The 16,038-nt window shown below is 41.4% G+C and overlaps 1 protein-coding gene across 1 annotated transcript in view; it reads left to right on the top strand.

Annotated features, from left to right (window-relative positions):
* Positions 1–16,038, top strand: part of COL4A5 (collagen type IV alpha 5 chain) — a 263,094-nt gene that overhangs the window by 186,585 nt on the left and 60,471 nt on the right. Inside the window, exons 29-30 of the mRNA XM_069747143.1 lie at positions 961–1,111; positions 3,180–3,293. Of these exons, the coding sequence (XP_069603244.1) occupies positions 961–1,111; positions 3,180–3,293 (265 nt within the window). The remainder of the gene's footprint in view (positions 1–960; positions 1,112–3,179; positions 3,294–16,038) is intronic.

The following is a 16,038-nucleotide window of genomic DNA, read 5'->3' as shown; positions in this document are numbered from 1 at the left end:
AGGGTGCAGATTCACATGCAGATAATATTTGGAAGGAGGGAACAGGACAAAGTTAGTTTACTGAGTAGTTGATGTGGTAGGCTTGTTTGAAGAGATGGGTTTTTAAAGCGTGCTTGAATAGGTCGGGGCTAGGTATCAGTCTGATCGTCTGGGGAAGTGCATTCCAGAGAGCTGGAACATTGTTCCAATAGCAGCCTTTTAGCTTGCCCAAGTGGTCTTTAGCAAACTTTAGATGGGCAGCAGTATACATTTTGGAAAGCAGTGGTCATGCACACTAGTGTTGTTCAGTGTCCCCCTGACGCTAGACTCATGAACGTGAACTAGTATGAGTTGGTAGGCCTTTAGTTTCTCAGAATTTACCTTGGGTTGTTTGTGACCTCGCGGACTTTTACACACCTTGCTCTTGGAGTGATCTTTGATAGTCGACCTAATCTGTGAAGGGTAATAATGGTCTTGAAGTATCTCTCTGCCTGTGGATTGGTCGAAACTCTTGTGCACATGTAGGTGGGATGTCTGCGGATTTTTCCGCACCTGTTTTTGTAAATGCACAGAATTGACATACTGCGGAATGTAAACCGCTGCATTTCCACGCACTTTTTTCCGCAGCATGTGCAATGCGGATTTTGTTTTCCATAGGTTTACATGGTACTGTAAACTCATGGAAAACAGCTGCAGATCCGCAGCGTCAAAACCGCTGCGGATTCGCCACATGTGCACATACCCTTAAGAAATAGTTTTGTATTCCTTTCCAGCCTGATGAGCAGCAACAAATCTTCTGATGTCCTTAGAAATCTCTTTTGTTCTTACCATAATACGCTTTCACAGATGTGTTGTGAAGATCAGACTTTAATAGATGCCTGTTCTTTAACCAAAATACCAGACTCTAATTTCCACCTTCAGTGTTCAAAATTCAGTTTCTGAAAACTTTGCATGGTAATTATATTTTGTTTTAAATTAAAGGGTGAACCTGGATTTGGATTACCTGGACCTCAAGGGCAACCAGGTTCCCCTGGATTAAAAGGATTTCAAGGACCAAAAGGAGATTCTGGTTTCCCAGGCATGCCAGGGGCTCCAGGAAGAGCTGGTTTTGATGGATCTCCCGGACCAAAAGGTATATCAGGGATAGTGGGTTGGGGGTGGTCCAAAGACAAAGCACAAAGGTTCAACTTGAGAACATGTACTATTAACGCACCAAAACTGCTACTTTGTACCAAGACAAGGGGCCCAACATTTTTTTGTATTTAATAGTTGATGATATTTTGGGTTGTGAGGAATTAACCATATGGCCATGGAAAAGAGATGGCTTCCTGCTATGCGGCAGCTGCATGAGGCCCAAGCCATCCCCGCATGTATTGGTCAAAGGCTGCACAATTTTTATGGGAATCCATTAGCCACTGCATGCAGAAATTATGTAGACTGAGTCTTGCAGTGGGAGCATGAGTGCTTGACTTACAACAGGAAAGAAATATATCTTGGTACCGTGTTAGCCAGTGGATAGAAAAATATTTAGAATTGAGAGTCCTCAGTGGTTGATACCTTTTAATGGCTAACTGAAAAGATGGTAACAAATTGCAAGCTTTCGAGACTACACAGGACAACCTGTGTAGTCTCGAAAGCTTGCAATTTGTTACCATCTTTTCAGTTAGCCATTAAAAGGTATCAACCACTGAGGACTCTCAATTCTAAATATTTGACTTACAACATGCAGCCAGTCCACTTTTTTCAGCTGGGTAGAGGTGTGGTGGAATCATCAGCACCAGCAATGATGCCTTTAACCCCTTCCCCACCAGGCGATTTCCCTTTCTTGAACCTTTTACCAAGAGCAATAACTTTATTATTTTTCCATCAACATAGCCAGGCTTGTTTTTTTGCAGAACATATTGTAGTTTTCAGTGACACCATTCATTATACCATTGCAAATAAAACATGGATCAAAGTAGGACATGTCTCCAATTTGTTTTTGCGGACAATCGGTTAGCAAAGAAAAAAAACATGCGAAAAGGCACCTTCATTGTAATGGGTCCGTGATCTATCCATAAAATAGTGGGTAGCATACGTACAAAAAAATATGTAAGAAATACTATTATCATGGCCAAAATAAATATTAAATGACAGTCATGCAACAACACATTGAATAAATGTTATTATTGATGACACCAATATCACATGATAAGAATATCACACAACAATTAAATCTTTAGTAAGATTCTATTAGTCTACGTCGATGCCAGCTATGCACTCCCCTCCAACCTGTAGATGCTATGTCTCACCTAATGATCAAATAACTGTTTAGATCACTGTCATCTTTCCCTGCAGTATGTGTGCAGAGCATCATGGCGCCATATCTTTTCCTAATTAGCACTTTATTCCCCATCCTGATTATCCTTCGTTAACATACTGCCTTCAAATCAGGTGACATCCCTGTGATTAGTGAACCTGTATTCAGAATTTTTTGTTCTAGACTCCTAGAATGTTAGAGTTGGAAGGGATCTCCTGTGTCATCTGGTCCAACCCCCTGCTCAAAGCAGGATTCACTAAACCATCCCAGACAGGATGGAAGCATAGAATGGTAGAGTTGGAAGGGACTTTCTTATACCGTCCATTCAACAATTTACAAAATGGTGTATAGAGATATTTCATATATTTTATACCTGTGAATCTTGCAATTGATGCGTGAAGCTTTCCTAATATAGAGGTAGCCTTGTGTTGAACTCATTGACACCAGAGTTTGCAGGATTTGTAATAAAAGAAATACGGCCAATGAAGCCCCACAGTGTTCATAAATCACTTCTCATTCTTTTTCAATATTTTTCCAAAGTTGGGTTCATTAATATATGCACAATGAGCATTAACAGAGCTGGGCTATTATTTTGTATAAAGTGCCCTAGTAGCATCTGAAACTGTGAAATTGTAAAATATTGGTGCTATATAAATAAAACTATTATTATTAAAATATGAAAAGACCTAGAACCCCTCAGCTTTATTACTGCCCAGCCATGAGCATTGCTGTTGCAGAAAACATTATCTAAAGATAGCTGGGTTTCATTCCACTGCATTGTTTTTGGAGGAAAGAAAACGTGTTTTTCTAATGCCATTAAATCTGTTAAGTGCATTTTTTATGCAGCAAACCTTGTTGGTTGATAATGATAGAAACTGTTTTTATTTTATTTTTATCCTAGGTGACTCTGGTCAGAATGGACTTCCTGGCCAACCAGGTTCACCTGGAATTCCAGGTTCTGGTGGTCAAGGTCCTCCTGGCCCTCCAGGACTTCCTGGACCAGCCGGCCCTCCAGGTAAGGCACATGTTCTCTATGGTCTCTCTGCAAGTGTGAGGTGAGAAGTCATTTCAGTCATGGCTGCAAGTAGAAACACAGTTTGATGACTGATTTGCAGTCCTAGTTTTTTCTTAAATGTTCAATGCGGGTGATATAAAGACAAACACACCAGTGCACGTATGTTACTGTAGTGTAGTGTTATTGCATATGCCCTTAGAGAAATACAAATGTTATGAATTCATTCACATCTCTTTATTGTTTAATTGAATAACAAAACATTATCCATTTTATGAAAATCTGTTTTTCAGCTGTTTCATTTAAAGGGGCCTTGTCACCTAGTACTAAAATGAGAAAATAATGTGAAAAATTAAAAAAAAGTCAATAGAATCTAAACTATGGAAGGATACAAATTATAATAAAGGGATCAGGATTTTCAACATTTATAAATTAATCCCAAACATATAAAAGTCCAGTAATGCAGAGATGATCTCATAAGACTTAACTTTTATTCCATCATGGTTAAAATAGAGAATCTAAAAGTCCAGTCAGTTCATGAGCTCACGTAGTTTACTTTTAATCACCGCTCCAGCGTTTTTTTTAGTTTATTTTCATGTTACCATTCGAGTGGTATAATTAATCAAGGCCCCCTTTCCCCAGTATTAAACCCACCAGCCTCCTTCTTCATCTGTTATCGGCGGCGCACCGGTTGGTCTTCTGGAGGCTGTGACCTACCGGATCGCTCCAGTGTTTGCTGGGGGAGCTGGAAACCACTACCCAGTATAAGTCTGTGGGAGCAGAACGAGGTCCTCATAGACTTACACTGAGAACTTGTGACCATTACCTCTGACATACAGTCAGTCAGAAGTTATGGACACAAGGTGGTGGATCAAGACCTGAATGGCGCTAGTAACAGCTGAATATGTCAGCTGTTAAGTATAAGAGTAGGGCCATTGACTTTACATTAGTAGCACCACTCCAGTGCTGAAATAAATATTACACACACTTGAGTGGTGCTTTAAATACGATGGGATCAAAGTTAAAGGGAATCTTTCACAAGGTTTTTGCTGTGTAATCTGAGATCAGCATAATGTAGGGACAGAGACCCTGAGCGCAATGATATGTCACTTACTGAGCTGCTTGCTGTCACTTTGATGAAATCCCTTTTTTATCTGCTGCAGATTTACCGATTCTCCGAATGCTGAGCTCTGTATAACCCCGCCCACACCACTGATTGGCCACTAGATGTACAGTGTATACAGAAAGCTGCCAATAAGTGGCTGGGGTGGGGTTATACAAAGCTCATGAATATGGAGGACTACATAGCAATAGGTTTACTAGTCCTCTAGTGATGATCTCCTGCTGATAAAACACCGATTTTTATCAAAGCTAAAGCAAGTAGCCCAGTACACAACGCTGTCTCTATATTATTCTGCTGTCAGATTATGTGGCAAAAACTTGCTGACAGATTTCCTTTAAGTGTTATGGTATCATCTCTGCATTGTTGGACTTTTTCTATGTTTGGGATAGAAAAGTCTGTGGATTCAGGCAGATGTTTGTACAACCTGAGAGTCCTCGACACACTAGTGATGAGCTGATCTTCAGTACATGTTCATTCATAAAGTAGGTCCAAGGCACTGTAAAGGTAGCCTACGTAATCGGGACCTAGAATAGAGGGCCAAACCCCAACACCAGGCAAATACTAGCACTGTAATGGCACTATAAAGGGATGACTTTCATCTTTGATATCTCACATGCATTTTATTGATCCCTACTGGCAATAGTAAGACATGGCTTTGTTCACATTTCCACTTTTAACAGTCTTCCAATTTTAGGACCAGACAAAAGGAATAATGTCAAAAGTGGATCCATTTCATGAATGATGCAAACAGAAGCAGAATAGCCTCACGGATTATTATGTGGTCCCTCTGCGTTCTGTTATGCATCGTTTTTTTCTTCGGGAGAGATCAAAAAGCACAACATGTAGATTGTTTTCTTTCATTCTAAAACCTGGAACACAACTGGACTCAGACAGACCCCATAATAATCAATGGGGTCCCATTTACTTACATCAGATATGTAAAGGATCCATTTTTTCATAATTTCTTTCCCTAATAACGGAACAGACAAACAAGTGCGAACTAACCCTGATGTCATGCAAATATGTAGAATATCTTATATTTTAAATGTTTCTTATTCACTGTGACAACCGCCACTTTATAGGTGACACGGCCCCTTTAAATTGCTTATTTAGTGACAGAGCTGTATGTAGCCTAAATATAGTGTAATCTTCAGGAACCATTGCAGAACCACATCTCCGCTCTATAGCTAACCTTAAGAAAGGAGAAAGTTAATGGTTGCTGTGGTTTCCATTGTATTTGTGCTTTCCACATCCTGTTATTGAATAAGCTTTTCCATATCTTATCACACCTGTTATGTATACTAATGAACACTGAAAGCCAAGTTCACGTGTTTGCCACACCGCTGTTAACTGAGCACTTTTAAGGATCTACCGTATCTTATATTTCCCAGCCACCATCTGCATGTGAGGGTGCGACACCATGTGCATAAGCGGCGTGCACAGTGTCCCCTGCACACAATGCCATGGTATGAAGAGCACGAGTCTGATCGCTGTGCACTGGACACACTGCATTCCTCCATCACGCACCCTGCTATACTGCATTCACTGGCTGGATGAATTTGCTTTGTGAACGATTTCTACTAACTGCATGCTGGTAATTTAATATAACGCATGATTAATGTAGAGGTTGGACGATTAATATAGTGCATATAACTAATTTCACAATCTAATCTTTATGTATCCTAATTTTTAAAAAGGGATCTGTCACCAGATTTCACAACACAGACTGCAAATAATAATACATGGAAACCTGATGAGACTGGTGTACTTACTTTGAAAAAGCTACGTTAGAACGGTCTCATAATTTTGTAAAAGTAAAATTGAAACGAGCATTTTATAAAACTCATCAAATGTTCATCTAACATCACAATTATAAAGCCATTTTCAAAGTGCGCACACCAGCCTCATCAGGTCTAAGAGATGTATTTAACGCTGCATTCAATTTCTATTGTGAAATGTGTCGCCAGATCCGCTTTATGTTTTATTATAAAAACACTGCCATCTATTGTTTATCTGTTACGGTATGGAGACTGGGGAAAGTATGTCTTAGGGCGCAGTCAGACGGCCGTATAAATTGGACCGAGATCACAGCGCAGTGCACAGACTGGCTGGCGGCTCTCCTCACCCGAGTGTGACCGCTGCATAGAAACTGATGAAGCCGTCACGCTTGGGTCGGGAGAGTCTCCGGCCAGTCTGATGTTGGTCCGATTTGTATGCTGTCTGACTGCTCCCTTATAGAAATGTGTTGGCCTATGACCATTATGGTCTTCTTCTCTGTGGCTGTGTTTACAAACCCATTTCTAGGGGTGCATCTATATTTGGGTGCAGGATTTGCAGTCGTACCATGGCCCTGGATCTTGGAGGTGGGAGGATAAAAGGTCCCTTTGGTCCATAAAAGAAGAACAGTACTTTTATGGATGTGATAGTAGGGGCTTTGTTAGAGAATATCTCCTAAGATCCGGAAACTACAAATGGTGCCAGTGCTCACAGCCAAATGATCTTGCTGGAAATACTAAATAGTGTATAGAGTATGTTAGCGACATGCACCTAATACACATCTATTATGTGACCCTCTAGATTACTTTACACTTATAGTTGAATTAGTGTCTGGTACAATTTACAATTGGGGCAATACCTGAATGAGCCCGTACCATTCTTTATGACGCTTCAGGACATCTCACGTACAGTTTGTGATAATGTTGACAAGTAAATATTAATGCTACGCCTATCTTTGGTCTGAAACATGGCAGTGTTTTTATTTATGTATTTTGTCTATACCTAATACTAATTAATTATATGCATGTCATCACCTTTTGTAAATCACATATATCCATTATGCAGGATGAGGGTACAGTATTTAGTTGTAGAAGAGAGAAAATACATAATACTATATTATACCAGTGCTGTAGGTTAGAGTCGTACATACTAATAGGAAGGAATTCAGACAAGTGGCTATCCTGCTGTTACATGGCTCTGTGTGTTAGCTCAGCGGTAATCAGGAATTAAAGTCTGAGAAAAAATACATATAAGATGTGTCCTGATACACATATGTGTCCTGATGGGAGTGTTCACATATTGTCCCATTCATTGTCCCCCCCGTGTGATGTACCATTAGTACCAGTGGAGAACACTCAATAAACCGCATACAGTCCCTTGCGAAAGTATTCGGCTCCCGGGAACTTTTCAACCTTTTCCCACATATCATGCTTCAACATAAAGATACCAAATGTAAATTTTTGGTGAAGAATCAACAACAAGTGGAACACAATTGTGAAGCTGAACGAAATTTATTGGTTATTTTAAATTTTTGTGGAACTTCAAAATCTGAAAAGTGAGGCGTGCAATGTTATTCGGCCCCTTTAACTTAATACTTTGTTGCGCCACCTTTTGCTGCAATTACAGCTGCAAGTCGCTTGGGGTATGTCTCTATCAGTCTTGTATATCAAGAGACTTAAATTCTTGCCCATTCTTCCTTGGCAAACAGCTCGTGCTCAGTGAGGTTTGATGGAGATCGTTTGTGAACAGCAGTTTTCAGCTCTTTCCACAGATTCTCGATTGGATTAAGGTCTGGACTTTGACTTGGCCATTCTAACACCTGGATATGTTTATTTGTGAACCATTCCATTGTAGATTTTGCTTTGCTTGGGATCATTATCTTGTTGGAAGACAAATCTCCGTCCCAGTCTCGGGTCTTTTGCAAACTCCAACAGGTTTTCTTTAAGAATTGTCCTGTATTTGGCTCCATCCATCTTTCCTTCAGTTTTAACCATCTTCCCTGTCCCTGCTGAAGAAAAGCAGGCCCAAATCATGATGCTGCCACCACCATGTTTGACAGTGGGGATGGTGTGTTTAGGGTGATGAGCTGTGTTGCCTTTACGCCAAATATATCGTATGGCATTGTTGCCAAAAAGTTCGATTTTGGTTTCATTTGACCAGATCACCTTCTTCCACATGTTTGGTGTGTCTCCCAGGTGGCTTGTTGCAAACTTTAAACTACACATTTTATGGATATCTTTGAAAAATGACTTTCTTCTTGCCACTCTTCCATAAAAGCCAGATTTGTGCAGTGTATGACTGATTGTTGTCCTATGGACAGACTGTCCCACCTCAGCTGTAGATTTCTGCAGTTCATCCAGAGTGATCATGGGCCTCTTGGCTGCATCTCTGATCAGTCTTCTCCTTGTTTGAGATGAAATTTTAGAGGGACGGCCGGGTCTTGGTAGATTTTCAGCAGTATGATACTCCTTCTATTTCAATATGATCACTTGCACAGTGCTCCTTGGGATGTTTAAAGTTTTGGAAATCATTTTGTATCCAAATCCGGCTTCAAACTTCTCCACAACAGTATCACGGACCCGCCTGTTGTGCTCCTTGGTCTTCATGGTGCTCTTTGTGCTTCAAACAGAACCCTGAGACTATCACAGAGCAGGTGCATTTATACGGAGACTTGATTACACACAGGTGGATTATATTTATCATCATTAGGCATTTAGGACAACATTGGATCATTCAGAGATCTGCAATGAACTTCTGGAGTGAGTTTGCTGCACTGAAAATAAAGGAGCCGAATAATGTTGCACACCCCACTTTTCAGTTTTTGAATTTCCACAAAAATTTTAAATAAACAATAAATTGTGTTCCACTTGCTGTTGATTCTTCACCAAAAATTTACATTTGGTATCTTTATGTTTGAAGCATGATATGTTAGAAAAGGTTGAAAAGTTCCAGGGGGACGAATACTTTCGCAAGGCACTGTATGTCACAGTTATTTCCAATTCCACAAAACAAAGTAAATTGTGTTGTTCCACATTATCATCTATATGAGGTAGCACTACAAAACTAAAATGTCAGTCACCCCCTGTATCTAAAAAGAGCTCATAGCTTTATGCATTTAATAGTTTTCTTTCAATGACCTGCCCTGAACACTTCAATATGGACGCCTGTCCGATATATAGACAGTAAAGTGAACTGAAGCATAAAAGAAGTGTTCAGATGACGGAAGCTGCATTGTATTTCATATACCAGATCAAGATCTTACAACAACATATGACTATATAAACATACAACCTGGACTAGACGCCATGCATTGGTAGGTTAGGGATAAGGGGTGTTTAAAAAAGGGTTTTCTCATGTAAGCAAACAAGATCATATCACTTGGAGTTGTTTTTGCTTTCTTATCTGTAGAGGTCTGACTGCTGGAGCCCCCATGTCTGGTGGAAATGGGGGTTGCAGCATGCTGTGGGGCACTGTAGCACCTTCTGGCACTGCCATCCAGGTGTGGTTCATGTGGTTCACTTATATGGAGAGACGCTTTGCAATTTACTACTAGAAGGGAGCAGCCATGTGCTCACAAAATGCTTTTTTAAATGCCCTTTAACACGAGATCGAATCTAGTCTAAGATGTCAAGCTATACTGTGTGTCTTTATATACAGTGGGGCAAAAAAGTATTTAGTCAGTCAGCAATAGTGCAAGTTCCACCACTTAAAAAGATGAGAGGCGTCTGTAATTTACATCATAGGTAGACCTCAACTATGGGAGACAAACTGAGGAAAAAAAATCCAGAAAATCACATTGTCTGTTTTTTTAACATTTTATTAGCATATTATGGTGGAAAATAAGTATTTGGTCAGAAACAAAATTTCATCTCAATACTTGTAATATATCCTTTGTTGGCAATGACAGAGGTCAAACATTTTCTGTAAGTCTTCACAAGGTTGCCACACACTGTTGTTGGTATGTTGGCCCATTCCTCCATGCAGATCTCCTCTAGAGCAGTGATGTTTTTGGCTTTTCTCTTGGCAACACGGACTTTCAACTCCCTCCAAAGGTTTTCTATAGGGTTGAGATCTGGAGACTGGCTAGGCCACTGCAGGACCTTGAAATGCTTCTTACGAAGCCACTGCTTCGTTGCCCTGGCGGTGTGCTTTGGATCATTGTCATGTTGAAAGACCCAGCCACGTTTCATCTTCAATGCCCTTGCTGATTGAAGGAGATTTGCACTCAAAATCTCACGATACATGGCCCCATTCATTCTTTCATGTACCCGGATCAGTCGTCCTGGCCCCTTTGCAGAGAAACAGCCCCAAAGCATGATGTTTCCACCACCATGCTTTACAGTAGGTATGGTGTTTGATGGATGCAACTCAGTATTCTTTTTCCTCCAAACACGACAAGTTGTGTTTCTACCAAACAGTTCCAGTTTGGTTTCATCAGACCATAGGACATTCTCCCAAAACTCCTCTGGATCATCCAAATGCTCTCTAGCAAACTTCAGACGGGCCCGGACATGTACTGGCTTAAGCAGTGGGACACGTCTGGCACTGCAGGATCTGAGTCCATGGTGGCGTAGTGTGTTACTTATGGTAGGCCTTGTTACATTGGTCCCAGCTCTCTGCAGTTCATTCACTAGGTCCCCCCGTGTGGTTCTGGGATTTTTGCTCACCGTTCTTGTGATCATTCTGACCCCACGGGGTGGGATTTTGCGTGGAGCCCCAGATCGAGGGAGATTATCAGTGGTCTTGTATGTCTTCCATTTTCTAATTATTGCTCCCACTGTTGATTTCTTCACTCCAAGCTGGTTGGCTATTGCAGATTCAGTCTTCCCAGCCTGGTGCAGGGCTACAATTTTGTTTCTGGTGTCCTTTGACAGCTCTTTGGTCTTCACCATAGTGGAGTTTGGAGTCAGACTGTTTGAGGGTGTGCACAGGTGTCTTTTTATACTGATAACAAGTTTAAACAGGTGCCATTACTACAGGTAATGAGTGGAGGAAAGAGGAGACTCTTAAAGAAGAAGTTACAGGTCTGTGAGAGCCAGAAATCTTGATTGTTTGTTTCTGACCAAATACTTATTTTCCACCATAATATGCAAATAAATTGTTAAAAAAACAGACAATGTGATTTTCTGGATTTTTTTTTCTCAGTTTGTTTCCCATAGCTGAGGTCTACCTATGATGTAAATTACAGACGCCTCTCATCTTTTTAAGTGGTGGAACTTGCACTATTGCTGACTGACTAAATACTTTTTTGCCCCACTGTACATATATGAAATACAATGCATGCAAGATTGAGTTATCCTCATACTTATGTATGATAGAAATACACTGAAAACATTTTCTTATTTTGTGCAGCAGAAATTTGGAGCGGACACAAGAATCCCATTGTAGATTGTCAAATATAACATCTAAGGCATTGGATAAGGACTTTAAGAAATATAATACACCTGTGGGGCAGAAAACTGATTTAGGAACACTGAGACACTAAGCTATGTAAATGAGCTGGCAAGTGCCACAAGGGCGGTTAAAGCCCTGGCCAGTGCTCGGGATCTTCTGGCTAAACCTTGTCGGATATCTCCTCTTGACATTGAAGGAGGACTGCACCACGGTGAAAGGTCACAGTGTTTTGCTGAGACATCATACACTTGTTGTGTGATCCCAGCATAGCACATGTGCGTACTTTCGCTCTTGTGGGCATCGGGCTCAGTGACGTGTTGCACATATTAGAAAGTAAGGTGCACGTGGTGAACCGTACAGAACAAAGTGACGCTGTACAAGGTAGGTCTGGAACAGTTTCCAGGACTAGGAAAGCCTACCGGGCAATTGGCAGCTGATTTACATAATGAAAGTTGATTTTCTTTACATTTCTAAGTCAATAGCTGACCTCATTTGTGTAATTAAACATGCCTTAAAGCACCCTATCTGACCCTGTAGACATAAACTTTCTAACAAACTCCCTATAAAGTGATAAAACTAGAAAGGCACAGATCTATTAAATAATACACGATATGATGACTACATATACAAGCCAGAGCATATGTATATAGGGAAGACGTTTGTATTTTGTATGTTATGGAGGTTGTGCCTTTGTTTTAATTTCCCATTCTTCAATTAACTACTAGTCTTTTTTCTAACATGTGTGTGCTTCGTTTTTTTTTTATCCTAACCTAACTTCTTCCTGACTACATTATTTGCAACTCATTTCTGCTTGATGCCTCCTGATGATCCTAAACCTGCTGACTTGTGACCAAGGTCCACCAGGTACTGTGGTTGCTCCTCCAGTCCCAGCTCATTCTATATCTGTTGTCTAATAACCCATTTACAAATAGAGGATTGACGTTTATCAGTCAGTGAATAAATTGGTAGGGTGCACTAATGCTGGTTTCTTGCCAACCTGAAAACTTAGATATTTTTTTTAAAAATCGTTTTCTTTTTGTGTTTTACACAACATTATATAAGTTATATGTGCCAAAGTATTCCTGGAGCCTCTGTCCTAACAGAGGAACTAAAGGTGGCAATGACAGGTGTGACATCTCCATTCTTCATTTACATGAGATCATAAAGGTCACATTTATTGTGTGACATGCTATATAAAATATCATTTAGGCAGTATTTTACACATGTATTAGCACAAAGTAGAATAAAGTTATGTTCATTACTTTCATAGTTTCTTAAAGCCCACTTCACTTCATCAGAAAAGTGTGGCTGCAGTTATCCTCAGTTACCATATTGCAATATCAGATAAACATCAACAAACTCCTGAGATAATGGAGATTATTTCCTAGGTACTCTCAATGTAAAACTGCATCAGCTGTCCCTAGCGAAACAAAGATGAAATACATAAATCATCATGCATATGGCACATAGGCTGTATGCCTCTCATCAGTGCAAAACAGGAGAACTGGTTTGGCTGGGTGAGATGCTTCTGACAGGGAAGTTTAAGAGGTAAATGGAGTTTCTGGTATTTGCTTCTTGTCCTCCGTCCTTATACTATATGGCAAGGCCCTTTAATGGGGTTGTCCACTACTTGGACAGTGTCATGTCTCACGACTTGAGAAATCATTTAATATTTGCATTGCTTGTGTTCGTTCCTTCTTTCTAGGCAGAAGTTTGCCTTTCCCTGTATTTTGTCCCAACTCTCTCACTGTAGTCTTGTGATGTATGTTTGTTCACGCCCTTATTCTCCATTTTGTTATCATTCCTCCATCTGTATGCATCCTACTACATGTCCTCTGTTGAATATTCCTTTTTACCTGCTACTTTCATCATAATACAAGAATTTCAGTTAAAGCAACCCTCTTTTCCTGGAGTCTTCTTACATGAGATCGTGGCTGAGTTAAGCTGTCTGATTAATCGGTATGAACGTGAGTACAGGTGAATACGGAAGCGCCTAAAAAGAAGGGTCTATCCAGGCACCACTACGTTCTACATATCCATGAGTCAGAATAGTAAAAAGGAATAGCCTGCCTTCAGAGACAGTAACTCAAGGTCTGTGCTGAACCTCAGTGGAAAAGGACATTTCCCAGATAGATAGTAACCACTTCCCAGCCAGACCCCAGCGTGCATAGAAGCACACACTGCAGATAAACAGGAAGAAGTATAACCCTCATCCTCCACTCTTCCTGCCTGCAATCAAATCATGTCTGAAGCAAGGAATACAATGTCCCTACCAGACTTACAAACACAGGACAGAGACCCAGATCCCCATCCACCAGCTAGTGAAAGGGGAAAACGTACAGTCAAACCTACATGGAAAGTCATGGAGAATTTAGAGACTGCAAAATGTGTCGTATATAGTGATGTGTCTTCACTGTGGGAGAAAGTGCTGAATCACATAGACACTGTATCAAGGCCTGCTTCTCATGAGTTACCACTTGAGGGAGCCCTAGAACAATTATGCACAGCATACCAAATGTATATGGACAAGACTGACCAATACATTATTCTCCTGAAAAAACTGAATCTGCCAGAGACTTTAATCGAATTGCAAAGTTTCCAGCAGCTTAATTCTGAAAGAGACTGCACCGTACGTGACATTAAAACCAAGTTAGAGGCTAAAATTGCACGGACACCAGATGCATCAACTCGCTCATCTAAATTGTCCAAGCACTCAAAACGCTCATCTAGGTCAAGTTCATCAAAATATTCCACTCTCAGCGAGCAGCTTATAAGAGCACGTGCTAAGGCTGAAACGTCTAAGATACAAGCTGCCTTTGCGCAAAGGAGAGCAGAAATGGATGCAGCCACAGCACAAAAGAGAACAGAAATGGATGCAGCCACAGCACAAAGGAGAGCAGAAATGGATGCAGCCGCAGCACAAAAGAGAGCAGAAATGGATGCGGATGCAGCACGTAAGGAAGCTATGGAGAAGGAATGTGAGCACGCGACAGCCATGGCAGAGTTAAGGATCCTGGAGCGAGCTATCAGTGGGAGTCAAAGAGACAGCATCAGTTTGTGTGAAGTGGAGGCAGAAGACCCTATTGAACGCACAAGAGACTACGTGCTAAGCCAAAATGGCGAACCGCAGATCATTACTAACACTCCTGGTGGCGTTCATGCTTCTCCAGGGCACCAGGATGCCGATCCACTTACAGAACCCTGCATTCAAGGTCAGCACAATGCTCCCAAACTTGAGCTTCCTTCGTATTCCAGTATGCGCCAAGACCCCGCATCTCACCAAACTCCACAGGCTATTATCTACACGCAACCCAATATGCCGGCAGGTCATTATACTCTCGACAACCGCGCAGTGCCAGCTCCGCATGTAGCAGAGACTATACCCACCAAACCGGTTGCTGGACTAAATGCATATGCCACTCCATACTTACCCACGTCTCAAGGCCAGGACGTCTCCACCCCTATGTACAACACTGCTCAGCCTACATTTGTGCATCCTAAGTCAGAAAGAACAGACATGTCCGACTTCGCAAGGTACATGATTCGCCGCGAACTTACTAAAACCGGTCTCACAAGGTTTGACGACCAACCTGAAAATTACAGAGGTTGGAAAAATGCCTTTAGAACCGTAACTAGTGACCTCGGCATCACTGCTACCGAAGAGCTGGACCTCCTAATCAGATGGCTAGGACCACAATCCACAGAGCGTGTCAAGAGACTCAGGTCTGTACATATCAGTAATCCAATGGCTGGTCTCATGGCTGCATGGGAAAGACTAGAGAAAAACTTTGGCAGTCCAGAAGCCATAGAGGATGCACTGTTCAAGCGATTACAGAGTTTTCCAAAGATATCAAGCAAAGACAGTTCAAAGTTCCTAGAGCTCAGTGACTTGCTGTTAGAGCTCCAGCTGGCCAAGGCAGACACCCACCTACCTGGCCTCAGCTACCTGGACACTGCTCGTGGAGTAAATCCCATTATCTCCAAGCTACCGTACAATGTACAAGAAAGGTGGACTACACTAGGGTCAAAATACAAGAAAGACCATAAAGTGTCATTTCCTCCATTCTCCTACTTCTGTGAGTTTATAAAAGACGTGGCAGAGTGTAAGAACGACCCAAGCTTTTCCTACGAAGAATCCAGTGGCCCAGCTTCACCTCCTTCTAAGTACGTCAGCGCACGCTCGAATGACAGAAACCGCAGGGGTCCAGTGTCAGTGAAGAAGACGGATATTCTTCCCTCACCAACATCAGCCCCAAGCAAGAGCAACAAGGGTGAAAAGATAGAGAACCCAAATCGTGAATGTCCCATCCACAAGAAGCCACATCCCTTAAAAAAGTGCATCGGCTTCAGGAAGAAACCGCTCGAAGAACGCAAGGAGCTTCTAAAGAAGTTCGGGGTATGCTACAGATGTTGTGCTTCTACTGAACACCTTGCTAAAGACTGTAAAACTACAAT

This window comes from Ranitomeya imitator, chromosome 2 (assembly GCF_032444005.1).
Source record: "Ranitomeya imitator isolate aRanImi1 chromosome 2, aRanImi1.pri, whole genome shotgun sequence".
In the NCBI taxonomy this organism is placed as follows: Eukaryota; Metazoa; Chordata; class Amphibia; order Anura; family Dendrobatidae; genus Ranitomeya; species Ranitomeya imitator.
The sequence above is the reverse complement of the archived record's forward strand: the minus strand, read 5'-3'. Positions and strand labels throughout refer to the sequence as shown.